The 19,895-nt window shown below is 43.2% G+C and overlaps 3 protein-coding genes across 6 annotated transcripts; 1 reads left to right on the forward strand and 2 right to left on the reverse strand.

Annotated features, from left to right (window-relative positions):
- Positions 1-7,314: 7,314 nt before the first annotated feature.
- LOC106746716 (protein zer-1 homolog) lies at positions 7,315-14,531 on the reverse strand. Of its 2 annotated transcripts, none has more exons than XM_014623585.1 (9): positions 14,304-14,531; positions 11,608-11,890; positions 11,193-11,493; positions 10,610-10,815; positions 10,336-10,507; positions 9,741-10,064; positions 9,364-9,513; positions 8,999-9,251; positions 7,315-8,623 (listed from the first exon to the last, which is right to left on the reverse strand). In XM_014623585.1, exons 1-9 carry the CDS (start codon positions 14,389-14,391, stop codon positions 8,424-8,426), a joined length of 1,977 nt encoding a protein of 658 aa, XP_014479071.1. In that variant the 5' UTR covers positions 14,392-14,531; the 3' UTR covers positions 7,315-8,423. The 2 variants fall into 2 exon arrangements, with proteins under 2 accessions (XP_014479071.1, XP_014479061.1); XM_014623575.1 differs by lacking the exon at positions 14,304-14,531 and adding an exon at positions 12,949-14,294.
- Positions 14,532-14,569: 38 nt separating this feature from the next.
- Positions 14,570-16,370, forward strand: LOC106746724 (nuclear speckle splicing regulatory protein 1). 2 transcript variants are annotated; one of them, XM_014623600.1, is made up of 3 exons: positions 14,570-14,791; positions 14,873-14,982; positions 15,060-16,370. In XM_014623600.1, the coding sequence occupies exons 2-3, from the start codon at positions 14,966-14,968 to the stop codon at positions 16,204-16,206; spliced, it is 1,164 nt and encodes a 387-aa protein (XP_014479086.1). In that variant the 5' UTR covers positions 14,570-14,791; positions 14,873-14,965; the 3' UTR covers positions 16,207-16,370. The 2 variants fall into 2 exon arrangements, with proteins under 2 accessions (XP_014479086.1, XP_014479095.1); XM_014623609.1 differs by having other exon boundaries at positions 14,572-14,791; positions 15,085-16,370.
- A 305-nt stretch (positions 16,371-16,675) lies between these two features.
- Positions 16,676-19,748, reverse strand: LOC106746729 (serine/threonine-protein phosphatase PGAM5, mitochondrial). 2 transcript variants are annotated; one of them, XM_014623635.1, is made up of 5 exons: positions 19,416-19,748; positions 19,069-19,247; positions 18,573-18,787; positions 18,229-18,350; positions 16,676-18,133 (listed from the first exon to the last, which is right to left on the reverse strand). In XM_014623635.1, the coding sequence occupies exons 1-5, from the start codon at positions 19,700-19,702 to the stop codon at positions 17,983-17,985; spliced, it is 954 nt and encodes a 317-aa protein (XP_014479121.1). In that variant the 5' UTR covers positions 19,703-19,748; the 3' UTR covers positions 16,676-17,982. The 2 variants fall into 2 exon arrangements, with proteins under 2 accessions (XP_014479121.1, XP_014479110.1); XM_014623624.1 differs by having other exon boundaries at positions 18,229-18,359; positions 19,416-19,747.
- Positions 19,749-19,895: the final 147 nt, after the last annotated feature.

Below are 19,895 nucleotides of genomic sequence, written 5' to 3' on the forward strand. Positions count from 1 at the left end.
CTCGTCTTCTTCGTTTGATCTTGATCTTGGGCTTGACCGTGACGATACTGTCGATATTACGTACAGAATATGAAGTAACTCTTCGCGACGGATAAAATTTCGCTAGAATTTCTTGTACAAATGTTGCACACGTGTTTGGAAAACGAGGACTCTCGTTTCCCGCCGCCAACGCGCGTTTCTGCGAAAAACGAGATCCCTCGTTTCCCGTCGCCGGTGTGCGTTAATATAAAAACTGCATACTTCATATGAAAGTTTTCCAGTGTGAAATTCCAGTCGACTTTGACCTTACAATGTGAAAATTTACTACATACAAAATAATATTTTCCATGTGCTATCGTCGAATGAGTTTCGAGTTTTATTTGAACGTATCCTGTATCCGGGTAAGTTAGTAAGTCTCTTTCTCAGTTTACGAGTTTTGATATCTTCTGGAAAAATTATCTTCGCGTATAAATCGTCTTACGCGATGATGCATCGCGATTACATTGCCGTGAAATCACACCGTTCCGTTATCGTTCCAGGATATAGGAGAATAATGGAAAGATATAAATCGTACGGCAAGTATCGCGACGTGCTAGCACGCTAAAGCGCGACTAAAGTGGCGGTGATGACGAGTTGGAGAGCGAAGCGGTTCGCCTTGGTCGCGCCGTGAGACACAGCTCGGCGATACCGCGTCGCTCGAGTTATCATGCGGTTTCTGCGCTCCACGCCGCGAAGCTATATTTTCGAACGATATATCACTGTTAATGCCACACCGGGGAGAAAAATATTAAAAAGATAGAGAATGTTTATTCGTTGGGTGGTAACAACATATTTACTTAAATCCCACAGTGAATTATTTTATTTAAATAGAATAAACGATCGTTTTCACGAGAAGTTCAGAAAATTCATATTTTCTCTATTCGAAGAAATTTGTTTCCCCGTGTAAAAATATGCATATTGGTATAGTAAATATGCTGTTGGTACTCGTCGAATAAATACTTTTCATTTCTTAGATATTTTTTCCCCTTAGTGTGCTAATCGCGTATTTCACATCGGTTTGACAGACAGATCTTCACTCCAATAAAATGTAAACACATCTTATGTACAGACAATGAAAGCGAAGTTGAGTTATAATTTGACGATTCACTAACCGTTTAAGTATTTCTGCAATAAATTCCACATTCGATTCAAAACTAGCTCGATGATAAAATAAAAACATTCCTGATTCTAGGAGGTAAACAGAACGTTTAATCTGATCATAACGTATCGATACACGTAACAAGGTATCACAAGTATCCATATCGATATAATTTCAAAGTTTCGAGGAAAAAATCGTGTTTTTCTTCCATTCTTCCGCGATTTTGTCTTTTTTTGTTTTTTACCTTCATTACGAAAAAAGTAAACGTGGCAAGTTTTAACCAAATACACGTGAGTTTTTCTAAACGAATTTTTGTGCCCTTGGAACAGAAGCCGGGGGAATCCGGGAAAAAATGAGGAAAAAACGACTTTCCTCCGAAACCTTAAAACTATACACGTCAACTACAGTTCTAGGCGTTCGAATGCAAAGGGGTTGAGAAGATACACTGGCCTCGGAAGGAAGTTGAATAAAGTGATGCGTTACTAAGTTTTGCATATTGATGTTAAATTAATTGATGTTACGCGTTCATTTCCGCGCGTGTATTACGCGCGTTTTCGTGCGCGAACAACAACAAGAGAGAAAGAGAGATAAGTCGCAGACACGATCGGCCGTCGCGGCGCGCCGTGCAAATCTATCTTTTCCGTGATTTAAGGCCCTCCCCCCGCGCACGGATAAGATTGTCATTCATGCATCGTGAATCAGGAACTTTATTTTTAGACGGCGTCTGAATGAAAGTGGAGTAACCCGTCGTAGTACAGCAAGAATAGAAGGAGAACAAGAGAGGGGAGCGAGAGGGCGCGGGAACAGGGGGGTGATAACGGGGCAGCGGGGGTATGGTGGTAGACGCTTCTGGGATCCGCGAGGAGAGTAAATCGTAGTAGATCCACCGCACACGTGACTCCGAGTCCCCCTTTTCCTCTCGGCACGATTCTCTCATTCTCTCTCTCTCTCTCTCGCTCTTTCTCGCGCCCTCGCCCGCCTCGCACCGCTCCCTTCTGTCGACTCGTCTTCATTCTCCCGAGCTATCGTCGTTCGTCGAACGTGGACACGCGAGACACGCAGCCAGACGCACGTGCGCACTCGGACACGTTTGGTTCACCTACCGTACGAAACGGTGGCGGAGAGCCGACGGGGGCGGTGGAGGGCGGCGGGCGGTGCCGGTATATGAAACGATTGACGAGTGTGACGTGTACGCGGCGACGTGACGACGCACCGAGTGTGACGCGTGGGAGCCGAAAGTGAAGACATATATATATATATATATATATATGCACACGCGTGTATGTATATAATACGTAATGTGTCGCGTCGTCGTAAAACTAATCAGGTAGATATTACGTAATACACGAGGCGATGCATATGTAACGTACACTGTGTCTTGGAAAGCCACATTAATGGGCGCCCAGATTGATCGGAGAATCACACGATGACGACGTCGGAATGACGAGAAAGTGAGGGTGAAATTTTTTTCTCGGCCATGACTCGAGTATTTTCTCGTCATTTCGACGTCGTCGAGGTTTTCCATTCTACCTGCGCGAAGGTTAAAATCTTGGATGACTCGGGTCAGGTTTCGAGTATTGTGGAATGCTTCTGTGAAGCGATAACGCACTTCAACTTGATGTGAGCTGACGTGAAATCTGTACTTGGATCAGGTAATATTTACTCGAACGGTTGGCAATTGTGTTAACGAAATATGAATTTCTCAAACATCATCGGGTATATCCCTCCGAAGTCAGCTGACTGTTACGGCGAATTGAGAGGAATGACGATTAGTGCTGAGCGAAGTTACTTCGCCTTGAATATCCTCGCTTTAATTATAATCAACTGTCGGACAAGCGTCTAACGGTCGAAAGTTGAAAAAGGAGAACTTCGAGGAGCAGTCTTTGAGGTTTCCTCAGCTGATTGTAAGCGTCGCTTTGTAAGAGTCTCTCGTGCTTTCTACCCGCGGGAAGGCTTCATTCGTCGCGCATTGGTGACTCGATGGATAGGAGTTCTTTAAGAGTGACACACTGAATCCCGATTGAATTAATCAACGATTAATTGACGGAATTACCAACAGCAATTTCTCTGAGCGAAGGATTAACGCAAGCCTACGCGATTCTGACGGAAGGCTTGTCGAGTAATTATTCTTCCCGTTTCTGAGAAAACTTGTCTCTTTATCGTCTAATAAAATGTCGAGAGTCGGCTTCTCTTCTTCTCGATCGTTAACATTCTTACTGTTTTCGTCTTTAAACACGAATCTTTACACTTTCAACAAAACAGAATATAAAATCGAATGTATGTATTGGGTTGAAGCGAAAGTTCATCCCGTTTCCTCATCAAAATATACATGTAATGTATATCACAATATACATGTTTGATGAGCTGCCATCCCTCCGGTAATTACATATCCTATACACTAATTAAGACAATAAGGATGACCTCCGCCATAATCCTATCAATACACGATTTTAAATTTCTGTCAGTTTCAAGTGTTACCTGCTCAATCGTTGAACAAGTTACAGAATTGAAAATTGGTGCTAACGATTTTTATGTCAATTAGCTCAACCAGAGTTTAACGAAAGTCACCCTAAGAACGATTAGAATTAACTACAGACATTGGTATTGGGCCTGTTGGTTTCAGCTCAACTAGTATTGCACTGAAACTTCCCTTCAATTCTGCGGGGTTGTACATTTATTTCACTCTAAAGGCAAAAGTGCAATCTAGTCCGGCCAAAACGAACAAACCTATATTATTCTTCCAATAAACGACCGTAGCTGGTCAACTTGATATTGCTTACTTAAAGCAAGATAGTGGACAAGGGGATAGTCGGATCTTATACTTAAGACCGTCTTAAGTTCATCTTCAGACATGCATTGTAGTCAATTAAACGATCCTTACAGCATCGGAAGACGGAAGTTAAGCTGAAACCTTAACTATAAGATCAGACTGTGAATACCGGCCGCTTTCGCTTCGCAGCTCAGCAACTCGCGCCGGGCACGGACGCGCGCGACTTTTCGGTCACCCTGTAGAGGCGGAAGAGAAACACGGCGGTGACACACGCGGTCGCGCGCGCGCGAGCGATTCAATAAGTGGTGGCAGAGCAAAGGGGATCATTGACATCGTCGGCGCCTGCCGCGTGGTTGCGAGAAGGTTGTACTACGTTGTGTTTACGGTTTAATTCGAGATATACTCGAAATGTCATGTGTGTGTGTGTGCCTGCTCGCACACACAGCCGGCGACACACAAGTGCAGCGGGGTCGGCGGGTGTTAGGACGAGCGAAGAGCGCGAGTGGAAGGGTGCAAAGATCGACGTGCCGTCGCAGTCGGCAGAATGAGTCACCGCCGTTACGTGCGACTCACCTCACCCCCGGCCCCGCTGCGCGACCGACGCTATCGTTCGCGTTTCTATCAACTGGGTCACCACTGCCTCTTTCCTCCCTTCTCTCCCCTCTGCCGCCGCTTCGCCCTCTCTCGCTCTGATTTATGGATACTCTATCTTTCTCTCTCTCTCTCTCTTCGCGCGCGCGTTATCTTCGTCGGACGTGCAGCGCTTTCCTCGGGATCGCCGAGTTTCGAACTTCTGTTTGTACGTACATACGCGCGTTTCTCAAAAGACGACGCGTCGTCCGCTTGTTTTGACGTATGTACGCTCTCGGGTATTTTGAGAGAAGCCGGGCGGGGGGAGGATATCGTCTTATCGCGACGTGATCGCGCGCGGTTCTCCGTGACTTTCCGCGTTCCGAATTCTGTTTTTTTCCTCCGAGTCTTCGGGAGCAGCTGTTTCGGAGGTGCCGCGGCGAGCTCTCAGCTCGTGCGAGACGAGCCACCCGCGTTCCAAGGACCCGACGGCGATTCTCCGAATGTCGTCTCGGAGAATTTCGAACGTCGTGACTTTTTTTCACTTCCTTCGCCTCAGCCTTGCCGAAGGTCGTCGTCGCGCATTGTAGGCCCGTCGAAGGAATTCGAGTTAAGGTGAAAATCCCGCCGTGCGTTCCGTCTCGCCGGAAGGGGCAGCTTTTTTTCTGGAAAGACGAAAGCTAAGCCGGCCGTACCGAAATTGAACCTATACCGAGTGCCTCCGAGCCGGACAAAAGGACGGGATTGTCCCGTGCGTGTCGGCTTTGTGTCGGCTCGGAGAGAGAGAATCAGAGGAAAAACACATTACCTGGTCCATCTCCGGAACGAGCCGCGAGAGGTCGGTCTCGTCCGTATTTCGCCCGTGGCTCGCTCGCTCGCTCACATCCTACGTGCTCTACGCGCCGGGAACGGCAACCAGGTCGTGCTGCCGCTGAATCTGATGACGTAAGAGAATAAAAGCAGCACAAAGGCTCGCTGGTTCATTAGCGCAAACTGTACGACCCCCCTCCCCCCACTCTCCCTCCCACGGCCGAGCGCAAGCGGCGCGATCTTTGTCCTTTTGCGCCACTAGACGATGCTCCGATCGTTCAGGCCAGATCCAGGACTCGCCGTCGAATCGGCCGGTCGATCGTTGAATTATTCACGATCCCGCTTCTTCGCGGTCTCGTCCTTGCCGGCGACATCCTCGAGCAATCGACTCCTCCAGCTTCGCGCGAAATCGTAAAGCGCTTTACGATTTCAAGTGTTCCCCCGAGTTTTTCGAGGTCGCCGGCGTCGCCGATTGGCCGGCGGGACGTTATCGTCGCCGTTATTGTAAGCGCGTTGCCAATTAAGACTTCGAAAACACTCGCCCGGAGATCCGGGGATTGAGGAACGAGGAAAATGAATTCTGTTTCCATCTCTTCGGCCGTTTTAACCGCGTCTCTTTCTCTCTTTTGTCTCATCATCTTCATGAATAAATAATTATATCTGACCGATTCATTTTCCTTATTACGAATCAGTTGGAAATTTATCGGAAGACGTATCGTCCCCTCTTTGAAGTTACGTGGAGCGAGGAATCGCGCGTTTTAATCATGTATTTCGCGCGATATGCCGCACCTGCCTCTCTTACCTGTGCAGCTGCTTAGGTAAGCTCTGCAGAAGACGTTTCTCCTCCCTGTGCTAGCATTATAGGTTTTTTTATCGCGGGGTAATCTCCAAGTATTTGCGCTCGACAGCCCGCTATTTAAAACGAAAGTTCCCCTCGACTTGATCTGACCGCGAATGGAAATTTACTCGAATCGTCCCGGCTGAATTGCCTCTCCAAGTCCGAAAGTGTGTTTGAATATGTACTTAAAAATACAAATACGGCATTTATATACATATATATGTATATATCTTTGCATATTGTTCGAGAAATCGAAAATTCTCGCGGAAATTTCGCGAGTTCAAGTCTCTACGGGCGAAGGCGACTCGAAATACTCGAAAACCCTGCTCTCTCTCTCTCTCTTTCGCGGAGTCGTTCTATGGAATCTCGAGGTGAGTCCGCGCGACAGTATCGTGTTGGGTATTCAAGGACTCAAACTTCCGTGACCGAAACGGCTGACGAGTTTGCGCGAGGAACGCGAGACGAGTGTCTACGTTAGCGAAAACGAACGGACGGGCTCGCATTTCTGACCCCTTCCCTATCTCGGACGGAGGATAGAGGAGGCTGCGGGAGCAGAGAGCGGCGGTATGAGGAGCAAAAGAGGGGGCAAAAAACACCTGTTACGGACTTCCGCAAACACGAGGTGTTCTGTTTATTTTCGTACGACGACATTAGAATCACAATGCCTGTTCATTGTCACGTCAAGCGAATCGTCTCGCTCTGCTTTACCGGCCGCCGCTCGGCGCGCGAGATGGCAGCACCTGCCGACCCCTCGTTTCACGCGGCTCTGCCAGTTCCGCTAATTAAACGAAATCTTTAACGACTTGAATTTCCCGAATTTTCCAATACGAGGTAAAGAGAAAAGCGTGATTTGGCGTGTCGCATGGCCGACGGACGAAATTATTCCGCAGCAAGGAGCCCTTTCGATTTATTTTTTCGAACTATTTTTAACTCGCGTCTTGGCAATCCGAGTTTGCAACCGGATGGGTAAACATAAGATGCCACGTGTGTGGAAACGACTCAAAGGCCAAGACGAATCATTAGTATTATCGTCATCGTTATTTTTACGTTACTTCGCATTACCATTGTATCACTGAGATTTTCACGTAAAAACAGAAAAAAAGAGGAAGGAAATCTTCCGACATATGAATGAACCTGTGTGGCGACCGCTGCTGCAATTACGAGCATTTTTTTTTCAAGGGTAATGAGAAAAGAAACACGAGACGCATATGTATGCGGCAATCTTAGACGATATTATATTACACATCGAACAAACCGGGTGTGTGCATTGAGCGCCTTACTCGCTTACATCGTCGCGTACACCGGGCGTCATACATGCCTTATAACATCAGAACTATTACTTGTAACACGTATTTATTACGGTTTCGCTCAATCCTGAACGGTCGTTGATCCTGAACGATTGAAACTCCGCGCGACTACCCGTCAATTATAAACGTTAGGGCACACGTGACGCCTGGTGTACGTTACATTGACACTGGTAACAGTCGCTATAAATTATTCGTTCGTACATTTTTGTTGTCTCAAGTTGCCCCAACCTATCAAAAGACAAATCTAGAAATTTGTTAAAAGTATATACGTTTAGTTGCGCAAGTTGTGTGGTAATCTAATACGTGTCGGTGTTGCCAATTTCTTCAAATGACTTTAATAGTATAATAACGGTAGTATACAAAACATTTAAACCTAAACATACCTTACCGCTTTTCCTTACTCCTATGTACACGCAGTCCCTCTACGTAGTATATCTCACTGTTTTCGTGAATTCAAAAAATCCGGTTAACGAGAGCAAATCATATACCATTTATTAGGAAGAGGAGAAACCCCGGGGGCAAACATTCATACATTGTAAGAAAGTTAATACACATAGATGAGAAGACAAATAATAAACGTGCCGTCGTTCCTTTTCTCTCGTTTCAGCTGTGCGCATGCGCGCGTTATTACTCGGTTTCAACTTTCCTTTTGCAGTACAAGCGGGCTTTGTACACATTAATCCTTCGTAATAAGATATCCGATAAATATGTATACTGATGATCGAGTAACGGACTCAAAATATTACCCAATATTTCTCTTACACGCAAACACCAGCAACACACCTTTCTAGTTATACTATTGAGCGTCCGTTCGCGCCTTTCCATCCGCGCTTCATTCCGCTTCTCCGCCGGATCAACTCATCGTAGAATCGATTTAACGCGTTTTATTTTTAATCCGACCCGTCTACTTCGCCCGCTAACGTTATATCGGTATTACGGTCTGTTCTTGTCTAGAGAGAGAGAGAGAGACAACATAATCGAGACGTGCAAACGACAATATCGAGATCCGTTTTAGCCGTCTAGACTATACTCCGCGTCTAAAGACGAATGGGATACGTTCACGTCGTCCGAATGGCAATCGTAATGACAGCAATTCTCGATCACATAGTTGGCGAGTTCTTTTATACGTTCGTACGGCCTGGGGTCCAATATTACTGTGTGCAGTTTCTCCATCCCTCCTTCTTTCACCACCAACGCGCAATACTTGTTAGCTAAAAACCACACGTCGACTCAGATAATAGTAAAACAGTGGAGAGCCGAAACAATGAGTGCATTCGGTACTAAAACCGCTCGGTGAGCGATTTCCACGCACTGGATGTGTCGCTCACAGTCTTAGGAAATTTATTAAGAAATTAATCACTATGTTCATTTATACAAGATATAAATTATATATCAAGATATCTGCCACAAGTTTGTGCTGTCTGGGAAGGTAAGTGAGCGACATGAAATTGCGCTCACAAAAGTGGCGACCGTTCACTGCACCGAGCAGCTCGGCGAGAGCTTGCGTCTAGTGCACGAATCTAAAGAGTTCACCGAGCGGTTATAATGCCAACAAATGCATAGATGCAATGTTCGTGTGTACTTACGATACACGTTAGTGAGATTAGCGAGAGCCCAAGCTGCCCAATGTTGACACGGAGGAGTGTGATACACATCCAACAGACGTAAAAGAGGTAGGAACGAACGGTAATTGATGTTACGTTCCGCGGATAGATCCCAACTTTCGATAGCTTGCACCATGTATTTAAGAACCTCGTTGAGAGTCGGCTTTACTATTGTCCATGCGTCGGCGCCATCGGACGCCATGTGTGCCAATATGCCAGCGGCATTGTACGGGACCTACGGTGAGTGAGGAAAGATGACTCATCCGGTCAGTCACACGGGTAAGCTGAAGCAAGTGGGAGCTCGAGACTCGACGCAGGCGGGAAAAGAGGAGAAACTGATACGAAACCTCGATTCCGTCGTTATTGGAGCGTAGTAGGTTGGCGAAGACAGTTACGTATTGTTCCTGCATCAGATGGATCCGTAGGTACTCGACCTCCGCCACATTGCCGAGTAAGCCCATCATATTTCTCAATAATTCTTCCTTGTGTGGATATTTCTGCGCGGGGGAGTATTATTGAAATGCGGGTGTAGATATAAGAGCGGTGTTCACAGTCAGATTTTATACTTGAGATCTGAGTGTAAATACCGGTTTAAGGGAAACGACGAACGTGGACAACGAATCAAGGCTCCTGGATCCTTCGCTTCCGACGTCGTTAATCAAGATGACCTTGGCGAGGAGACAAGAGCCTGAAGCGTGGTTACATTCCGTAAAATAAGACGTACCTCTACGCACTTGAGAAAGAGCGCCATGCCTTTCTCGTCCAGGAACCGTTGGCAATTCACGGACGTCTCATCGGTCATGTTCCACATGGTTGACCATGCGACCTCTAACACATCGTCAAATATATCGGCCTGCACCCTGTACTCCACCAATTCTAACATGGTCTTAACACAGCCCAATTTGCCCAGCAGTCTTTTCTCCCTGCCTTCCACCTGACAGGCCAGAGAATTCAACAGGTATATGCCGATTCTCTGAACGAAACTCTCCGGTTCCGAGTGCTTGGCCGAATGCAGCAGCACCTTGACGAGCGCCTCGTAATTCGACATCTAAAATAAGCGCGCGATAACAATTTTATTAAACGGGGGGAAAGGGGGGAGGGAGGATAGAACGAAAACGGTCGAACGCCGTTTTATCAATATACATTACGGCAAATCTCGGCGAACAATCGCGACTCTTTCTACGCGAGCGTGCAAACTTAATTGCAAACACAATACGTGAGATCGGTTTATTCGGTCGAGCCGGCGAGCGTTTTCGGATACGCATTTCGTCGCGTGGCGAATGTGAAAACCTAGAAAAACCAGTCAAAGCAACACGAACCACATCTTGTGGTATGCGGAATTGGCACAATGCCAAACAACCGTTCCGCATCATAGTCTCCTCGTCTCTGTGCGCGCTCATACCAGCCAGAAGGGTACTGATAATCCGTCTTTTCATTCGTGCAACTAGCTCGACCCTCTCTTTCATTTTCATTATGTAAAATAACGTAGCGCTGCAACATCGACACACACACACGTGTAAAATTGACCAGCGATTCTCGCAACTGTGCCTCTCGATACAAAACGAGATTGCGAAAGTGATCACGGTACGATACCTTCCAGATATTTGTATGTGCTTCTGAGCCGGGTGCTTCTCCATCGCCTCTAACACGGTGCTTAACGCTTGATCCATTCTACGGCAATTTTCGTACCTAAATACATGATACAGATCGCTCAGCACTTTTTGCAACATCTCCTGCTTATTGTCCATGCAAACATGAGCTGCAATTAATATCTGATCTTCGTTCGCGTCACCCGCCACCTAAATCACACAGCGACGATGAATATTGACAGGATTAACGGATACACGCGCTCTCTGATGCATAGTGATCTAAAAGAAATACTTCTTAGCCAAAACGCATGTTTTGAAGTTTCACGAGAGAAGAAACGATGCGCAGTTTCGAAGAAAATTATTCATAAGAAAATCGAGTCATCTTGTACTTATCCAAAAAGAAAGTGAGATAAATATTGAATAAAAAAATAGTTACTTTTTTCTTTTAAGGACATTCTCTGTATATAAACGGTCAGTTTTATCGAGATTCAGAGTTTCGGAATCAGAAACCCCTGCTTTCGAATCACTATGCACTGGTGTGTGAGCGATCGACGAGCTAGAAGTTCACACACTCAAAGAACTCTCACCACTTTTGCCGGTATGTCGTGCCTCCTACAAGCACCGTGGGCTGTACCATAAAGACCTAAGAATTGTAAGGGTTTGTGTATTCTAGACGCGAGCCCCGGTATGTCGGAAAGTTGACTGAGATTAGCGTCCTCGACATTCGTGTCGCTACTGGGACGTTCCGCTACACCCCTTCCCGCGAGATTCGTACCACCGATATCCAAGGAGACCAGTTGCGGTAAGCCATTTACTAAGTCAGCTAGGACCTTATTGGGATTCTCAAATTGTCCGTGCTTGGGTATTGACTGCGAGATATCCAAGTGCCTACAACAGTGCATACTCCATATATACAAGTACTAATATAACGTACGTGTTTTAAACGTGCGATGTGATATCGTTCGCTCCGTACATTGCAGGCAACACGACGTCGCGACTCACCTTAGACTTTTCAGCTCACAGATATTTTTCACGAAGGCTTTCGACGAGCTATTGACTTTGACGTTGTACAAAGTTAGAGACACAAGTTTTGGTACTAAATGAAAAAAGCGGAAGGTATCGACGTTAGAACTGTTCGATAAGTCCAGATGCGTCAGGTTGGGTAGTTTTGCCAGAAGCAAGACGTATTCCGACGTAGGTATCCCCACGTATCCTAATGCTAAGCGCTTCAAGTTGCGTGTCTTAAAAACATATCCACGTCTGTAGTAATCGTAAGTTGAATCGTCTGGAACAAAACGGGACAAGTAGATTAACTTTCTTGTCAGGTATTACCTGATCCTAAAATAGATTCGTGATTGGTCGGTGAGACGGATCAGGTTTCAATGATTGCTTCCACACAGACATTCGCAGACCAAGAGGTATCATAGGGAAAATGATCTCTGTTATTGGAAGCTTCTTCGCTGTTTTCTTAGCTCTGAGATGATTGGAACTTATCGAATTAGCCAAGAACATGACCAAAAGAGAATTGAGAGCTTCTAACAAAACAATATTTTCATCTCTGACAGACCGTCCTAACACATTTCCAACTTAAGTCCCCAAAAAACAAATATTGATTCTGTGAATATAAGGGATGATATTTTATCAAGTATGCATATTTTATCAATTAACAGCAAATATGGATTACTCATGTGTGTAAAAGATACGAAAGGTTTTTGTGAGACAAAAAGGATAGGAAACACAAGAATGGATAGACCAATAAGATTATTGTAGCCAATACCAGATTGGGTTTAACCTTTTGCTTCACAACTTATCAATGAGAAGGTGCAATGGAACAACAATTACAGGTATGTTTTTTTTTATTTCTGAACTGGCTGCACTAGTTCAAAGAGGCTTGATATTTACTGTCAGTATTGAAAATCTATAGTTCATGTGTTTCACGTATACTATATATAATATACATAAGCCATTAGGGCTTTTTACAGGCCTATTGGCCTTTGTTTATCTTACTACTACAACTACTACTGATATTAGATGTTATCGACTATGTTTGCATAGCAAGCCAAAATCAGATTAGCAACGCCTGTGATCTACATTTGCATAATCAGCGTAAAACTGCGACAGATCCGGAAATTACAACTACTGCTGTTACATATCACACAATAGTCATAATTATTTATGCAACATCGAAAGTCACGTCGAGAGAAGCTAGAAACTGATTCCGCTGTTCACACATTATTATTAACGAACTACAGAATTCGCTGAATCGGTCTTAAGTTGCCATTAAGTAAACATAGTCATTGACGCGACAAGCCACGGTACAGATTAGTGACAGCAAACTCTTACTAGTGATCAGATGCGGCGGTATCACCATTGAAGTGCCGTGAAACGCTAAGCTATGTAGATTCTCCGAATTGGCATTAATGTGCTCGATACAGAGTTCCGTTAAGTTACTACAATCCGTGAGTTCCAGCTCGTAGAGCTTGTGACTGGCGAGCGTGTGGACCGAATTGTTCGTCAGGCTGCAGTTGGCGATCTTCACGTGCTTCAGCCGGGTCGCCGTCAGGTTCTTGAAAATCGAGAAGAAACAGTCGACGTCTTCGGTCGCCTCGCTGTGCTGCGCATATTCGATTATCTTGTCGCATATCTCGCTCGGGAAGGTTAACCCTTTCCTCAGTATCCGATGGCCACGTTTCCCCTTGACCGAGATTATGTCGAGATTCTCGCAGATCAGTCTGAAGCACAGATCGGTCAGCCGCTCTGGGCCTACATATTGATCCTTGTGAAACAAATCATCCAGCTCCGCCATTCTCTCTCTCTCTCTCTCTCTCTCGAACGTATTTATCGGATCACAGTCGAATTACGCATGAGAAAATGCGCGTTATATGTGTATATGAAGATCGCGCCCCCTCTAGAATTATTACGCAATTCGCAGGCACGTTTAGAATCACGGAGGAGCACGTCCGAGGTGTCAAACACACGGAGACATCAGCTGGGAACGCGCGACATGGCGTTGCCAGAAATCCTCCGTTCGCGCGCCAGCGGGAGGAGCTTCCACCGAACGATATTTAATCGTTTAAATCCGCACTCTCTTCGCTTCCGCGTTATTAACGGAGCGGGCGTCGGTAACGAGGCACTCGCGACCTCATCGTCGCCGAAGTGTGCCTGACGCGGCAGGTGCGCGACGCGTGTCGAAATAACTCGAATTATTTTCCTCGATCCCCACGGTTTTCCGGAAAATTCAGCTACAGCTGTTACACCGTTGCCACTGCCGTCGCTACTGTTACCGCTGCTGCTGCCACCACCGCCGTCGTCGCCGTCGGCCTACGCCACCATATTACCACCGCTGTCAGCTACCGCGATGATCACTGTTATCCCACTGTTGTTGTTGCGCTTCTATTTCCTTCTTCTTCTTCTTCGCGTTGTCTATCGCTTCATGTCGAACTTTTCAGCGGTTGACATTTTTTTACATATCTCTCTCTCTCTCTCTCTTTCTTTCTTTTAGTAATGGTTCCAGGATTCCGGTCAAGGAGGATCCCCAACAGTATCAAGTATACAAAAGATGTAGGTTACAAAAAATGCGTTCAGTCAAAACAGGACGTCAGAAATATGCGGGTAACGAACAAAAGCTTCGCAAGCACGCGCGCACTCACGAGTCGACGGACAACAAAGATTTTTCGCACATCACACTTTTCACATACCCGGAGCAATTCGGCTGTCGATTGCGGTGAAGTCGTGTGAAGTCGCTCGCGGTCTCGACAGCTTTTTCCGATGCATTTCGAAACACATCGATACTTTCAAGCCGCTGCTCACGCGCCTGCGCAGTGATCACGATAAAGAAATCTCTGCTCTTTTGCTCCTGATTGGTCAATTAAATGTTGCCTTCGTAGAGGCGATCAACATGGGCGTCTTCCTCGCTAAATTTAAACGCGTACACTTCTTTCTTCATCTAAAAGAGAATGTTATTTTTTCTTTCAATTTTAGAGACATTCGCCTATATTATAAATTTGAATCTTTATCATCAAATAAATATAATGATCGCCTTAAAATATGTGGTTTCAGCGATATAACGGATACGCGATAACCCGATTGCAAGTATCGCAAGTAGACAGCAGGGAGCGGAGTGTGAAATACTTGGATCATAAATAGGCAAACATACTTTTTGCCAGAAACTAATTGCGAATTTGTCGTAGGTGTCCTTTACATCACGGTCGTAAGTGCACGTGATGCCTTCGTATATAGCACGTGATTTTGCTTATCTTGGTTACAGGTAGTTCGTGGGTATCGCGAACTGTTCCGAGATTTTTTTAGGGTTAGGTTTCACTGATAATGAATTTGACTGCATAGACAACATCGGATCAAAATGACTGCTAACAAACAGTAAGTAATTGGAATATTAAAAGTTGTCTTGTAGAATCCTTATATAGTGACATTATATTGATATTCTAAATATCCAGGTATGGTCTGATTTTGCCAAAAAAGCAAGAACAGAAACCAGTAAAGCTCGTCAATGTTTTCGGCGACGATGATGCTTCTGACGAAGACGGCGGCACTGATTGGTTCAAGAAGGCTATTTTGGCGGGGGGCAAGCAGAACAAGATAAAGAAACAGACAAAACTCAACATGCAGAAAGCATTGGACGAGGACCCGACGATTTATCAGTACGATGAAGTATACGATGCCATGGAGCAAACCAAAAGCAAAGCGGATGCCGGTAAGCATAAAGACAAGAAACCCAGGTACATCGAAAATCTGTTGAAAACGGCCGAGCGCAGGAAAAAGGAGCAAGAGCACAGAATCGAGAGGATGGTGCAGAAGGAACGTGAAGCTGAGGGTGAGATGTACGCGGATAAGGAAAGCTTCGTCACATCAGCGTACAGGACCAAACTGGAAGAGTTTAAGAAGATGGAAGAGGAGGAGGACAAAATGAGCAGATTGGAAGCTATCGGTGATGTGACAAAACAGCAAGATATGTCAGGATTCTACCGTCATCTGTATGAACAAACTGTTAACTATCAGGATCAGAGTAACGACGATAAAAGTGGCAAGACGAAGGAAAAGGATACTGAACCAGAGAAACAGAGAATTTCAGCGGACGATTCAGGTGAAGCAAGAGAGAATAGAACGATAAATGAAACGACAAATGTAACGGATGAAAGATCAAGAGCAGTCGCAAAACATAAAAAGCCAAGGCAATACAGACAAAGAGTGATAGAAACGTATGAATCTGATCCAGAAAGCGAAGCGAGTAAAGAGGACTTGCAGCAAAATCAAACCGTCACTTCATCAATTAACGAGGATACGGATAAGTTGAAAATAGAAGAGCCGGAGAGAAAGAAACAGAAGTGTGATGTAAGTGACGTGGAAACGGATAAACATGCCACAAATACAAAAACTAAAGATTCCAGGATGAAAGATGGCAAAACACCAACTCAAGATGGTGAGGAAATTGTACCAGATAATGAAAAAGTTGTAACCGAAAGGAAAGCCGTTGACAAGGAAAATAGGTCCTCTATCTGGGAGAAAAGAACGATAGGCCCAGTATTTGAAGCAGCGTTACAAAGATATTATGCAAGGAAAGCAGCTAGGCTGGTTGCGGTATAATTTTAGATGTGATTAACTTATAAATATTTCACTGTTATACAACCTGTGTGATACCGTTTCCGTTTCAATATTACATAAAATATCCTTCATTAAATATTGTCTGTATTACTTCGAACTTCTTAAGTGGTCAAATCAAAATAAATTATTCGAGTCGCAAATTTAAACAGTTGCAATTATATTGATTGATCTGTTCTATTGATTCAAATGCTTTTGCAAATTCCGGGCCTGTTATTCCCTTTTCGCTCGAATCAAATCTGCTGATGAACATGAGACGGTGCTATAAAAATGTACCATGAGAAAATTGAAATCTCAAATTCTTTTGCAGTATTAGAAAAAATATCAAATGTATTTGAAGGCAAAAATATATATTATACATGGATTCATTGTTCGATCACACAATAGTTACACAATTTAAACAGTTGTTACACAATTATTTGTAAAAAATATAATTAGATAAGTGATGTTTTTCTTCATTCTTTGTAATTATTTTTACTGAATTTTTCATCAACAATTGTGTTATGTTAGTGTTATTCTTAACCCTGCAATTCTTATCGCGTATATATATTTAATATGTTCGAGTTTAAACGAACAAGTCTTCAAAAAAACTGCACGAAAATTTTAATCGCACACACACACACACACACACACACACACACACACACACACACACATATAAATAGAATCATGCAATTTCTGAATGTTAAGGTAACGGATACAAAACACTTTAATTTTAGAAATAAAAGCTAATTAAATATAAAGGTGAATGGAATAACAGGGCTAAGAATTTTTGACAAAATTTTACGGCCAATCTTACACGGGCGTTGCAATTTCATTGATATGATGACGACTAAACAAAAAGAGTAAGCCATTTCCGTGATAAAAAGATATTAATTTATTCATACGTCAATTTCGTAAAACACAGTTTGAATAATTAATTTTTTTTATTAGTGGTTTTTGTAGCTTACGTCGATGTTTTTAAAATAGAGATTTAAAACGCTTTTTCGTTGCAATGTGATCAAAGTGTTTAATTTGTAAGATATTCCGCCAACACTAGCATTACCTAAGATATGTGCATGTATGTATGTGTGTGTGTATGTGTGTGTATTTACGCGCATGCATATTATGTACGTGTATACACAGTGTTTTAGAATTTTCCGACCAAACATCTTGTCAGAATATATAATATATATATATATAATATATATATATAATATATTCTACGAGTATAAATACAAATTGTAATAAAAATATAAAATATGAACGAAACAGTAGTGGACTTGTTCTCAATATGGAGCAAGATAACTGTTTTTTTTTTATATTTTAATAAAGCTTCAAATAGCCTATAATTATAGACCATTTCCCTTATTTCTATTTATAGCAAGTACTGAAGTTTGGCCAAAAAATTCCAGAGCACCATATACATTATTTATATTCAGTATGCTCCAAAATTTGCAGTTGATACTATATCGAGATCTAAAGAAATAAAAAAAAATATATAAATAGAAAATAAAAATAGGAAAAATCTAAAAAATGAAACTAAGGTAAATATTAATAATAAATATATTATAATATATATATTAATAATTAATAAACCTGAGAAACAAGTTTTAGAAATAACTGCTTAAAGCAAATAATAACGAAGACTTTTGTTAGTTTTCCGTAATTTTTCATTGTAATAATAATATTGGTTGCAAATTTTGGGACATCTTTATATACCATATAAGTTACGATGATGTGTGTGTGTGTATTTTTCCATGTACAAACCGTCTTACATCTTTAGCTAGATGTTAGATTTTGTGGTATCATATGCCCTGTGTCACCCAAGCAAAAGAGCGTTACTCTTCCATTAGGGAAGATGCAGAGCCAAGTGATGCTTGCATGTTTCAGGCATATTCGTAACCATGCCTCTGGTGGAAACTGCAGTGCTCTAAAAAAAAAAAATGGTTTCAATACATACGTATGGTAAAGAATTGTAAGACAGGGATATTTATTAAAATATGATCAAAAGTAGAGAAGGCTTACCGACAAACAAAGTATCTAATGACATTTGCATGGCACACGAGAAGAGTGTAAGAATCATTTTCTTGACTAGGATCTGCACGATGGAAATATTTTCTGAACGCCGCTTCTATTCTGGGCCCGTCCTGGAAAAACTGAAATCATCAATTATATTATATGTACACCTACAAGTATTATTTTCATATTTCGTTTTAACGTATCACACTAATAATTTAAGGTGTTCCTCATTTTACAAGCAAAATGCTTCAAGCGAAAGTTGGTATGGTTCTGTGATCACGTTTCCAGAGACATAAGATTGCAGAAACAGACATTAATCCTTTATCTTTCAAGGTAGAAATTATACTCACGTGTTTTTCAGACCGCCAATGACCAATAGGCGGTTCTGGAGGTATAGGTGCACCTTCAATCAACAAGGAATCATCCTCAACTGGGACATTTGATAGACTTTTTTCTATGATTTTCGAAGTTTCTAGAGCACGAGTCATTGTAGACCTCACTATTAATGAATAAGGCAAGTTCAATTCCGCTAGCCTTTTTCCTGTTGCGTCAGCTTGCTTTCTACCTTTGTAGCAACAGAGAATAGATATATTCTTAAGAATAATATAAGTTCGGTATATATTTGCATGTTAAACATACATGGGCAGGTTTAAGTCGGCAAAAGCACCAAAGCATTTTTCAGAACGATATAAGAGATGGAAATATAAATAAGAAACCAAGTTGCATATTAATCTACACTGTGCAGCTGCGAGTCTTTCTAGAAACTAGCCAGGAAATGGTGAGTGTTTGAGAAGATATTTACAGAATCTCCAAATGATCGAGTCTATTACTTTTTAAGTAACTTACCAAGTTCAGTTAGCATTCTCTCAATGTCGGTCTTTCCATCAGTATGATATTGGCCATGGCGAATCAAAAGTACGTGTCGCACAGCCTTCGCTCGTTTCGCCTCGAATTTTTCATTATACTTGTTCTCATCGTTCTCGTCACTTATTTTCATCGGCTTCACTAAACTCTTTGGATCTCTTCTGTAAACATAACGCAATATAACCGGTTTATCTAAATCAAAGAGTCAAAATCAGAATAGGTACAATAGTGAGGAGCACGTGTTGTGCATTGAAAATCGAAGCGAAGAACACAAGAGAAGTGGCGTGCCTCAATGACGATCGAAAATACATTCAACGAAAACAAATTACCTGTCCCAGTTGTGATCCCACTTCACCGAGGGTGTAAAATTTGTGGTCCACGAATTGTGCACTCGCAATGAGTCCTTATCGCTGTACGCATTGTAATAATATAATATTGCACCGCTTAACGCGCCCAACCCTAAAGCCACCTTCTGATATCGCGAGATGACTGGCATTTTATGAAAAAAAAAAATTTTCACGGCGACTGACGGCCAATCCGCATGAATGTCGTCTTTTCTCCGGCAAATTTGCAGCAATCCTACTGTCCTGTAGGAACAGGGCCTCCAAATTCTCATGCGGATCAGTGATGAGAGGTAGAGGGGCGAGATCGGCGCACGCGCATCGAGAAAACTTCTTGGTTTATTCCTCAGAATACCGTCTCACGTGCGGAACGATAAGAAAGTACGATGGTGAATGGGCCATCATCTATCTCGGAAAAAAACAGAGGTCCGTTTCAGATATCTTCCTTATACATCGATCTATGCATAA

This window comes from Dinoponera quadriceps, unplaced genomic scaffold (genome assembly GCF_001313825.1).
Source record: "Dinoponera quadriceps isolate SergipeBrazil2010 unplaced genomic scaffold, ASM131382v1 scaffold192, whole genome shotgun sequence".
NCBI lineage: Eukaryota > Metazoa > Arthropoda > Insecta > Hymenoptera > Formicidae > Dinoponera > Dinoponera quadriceps.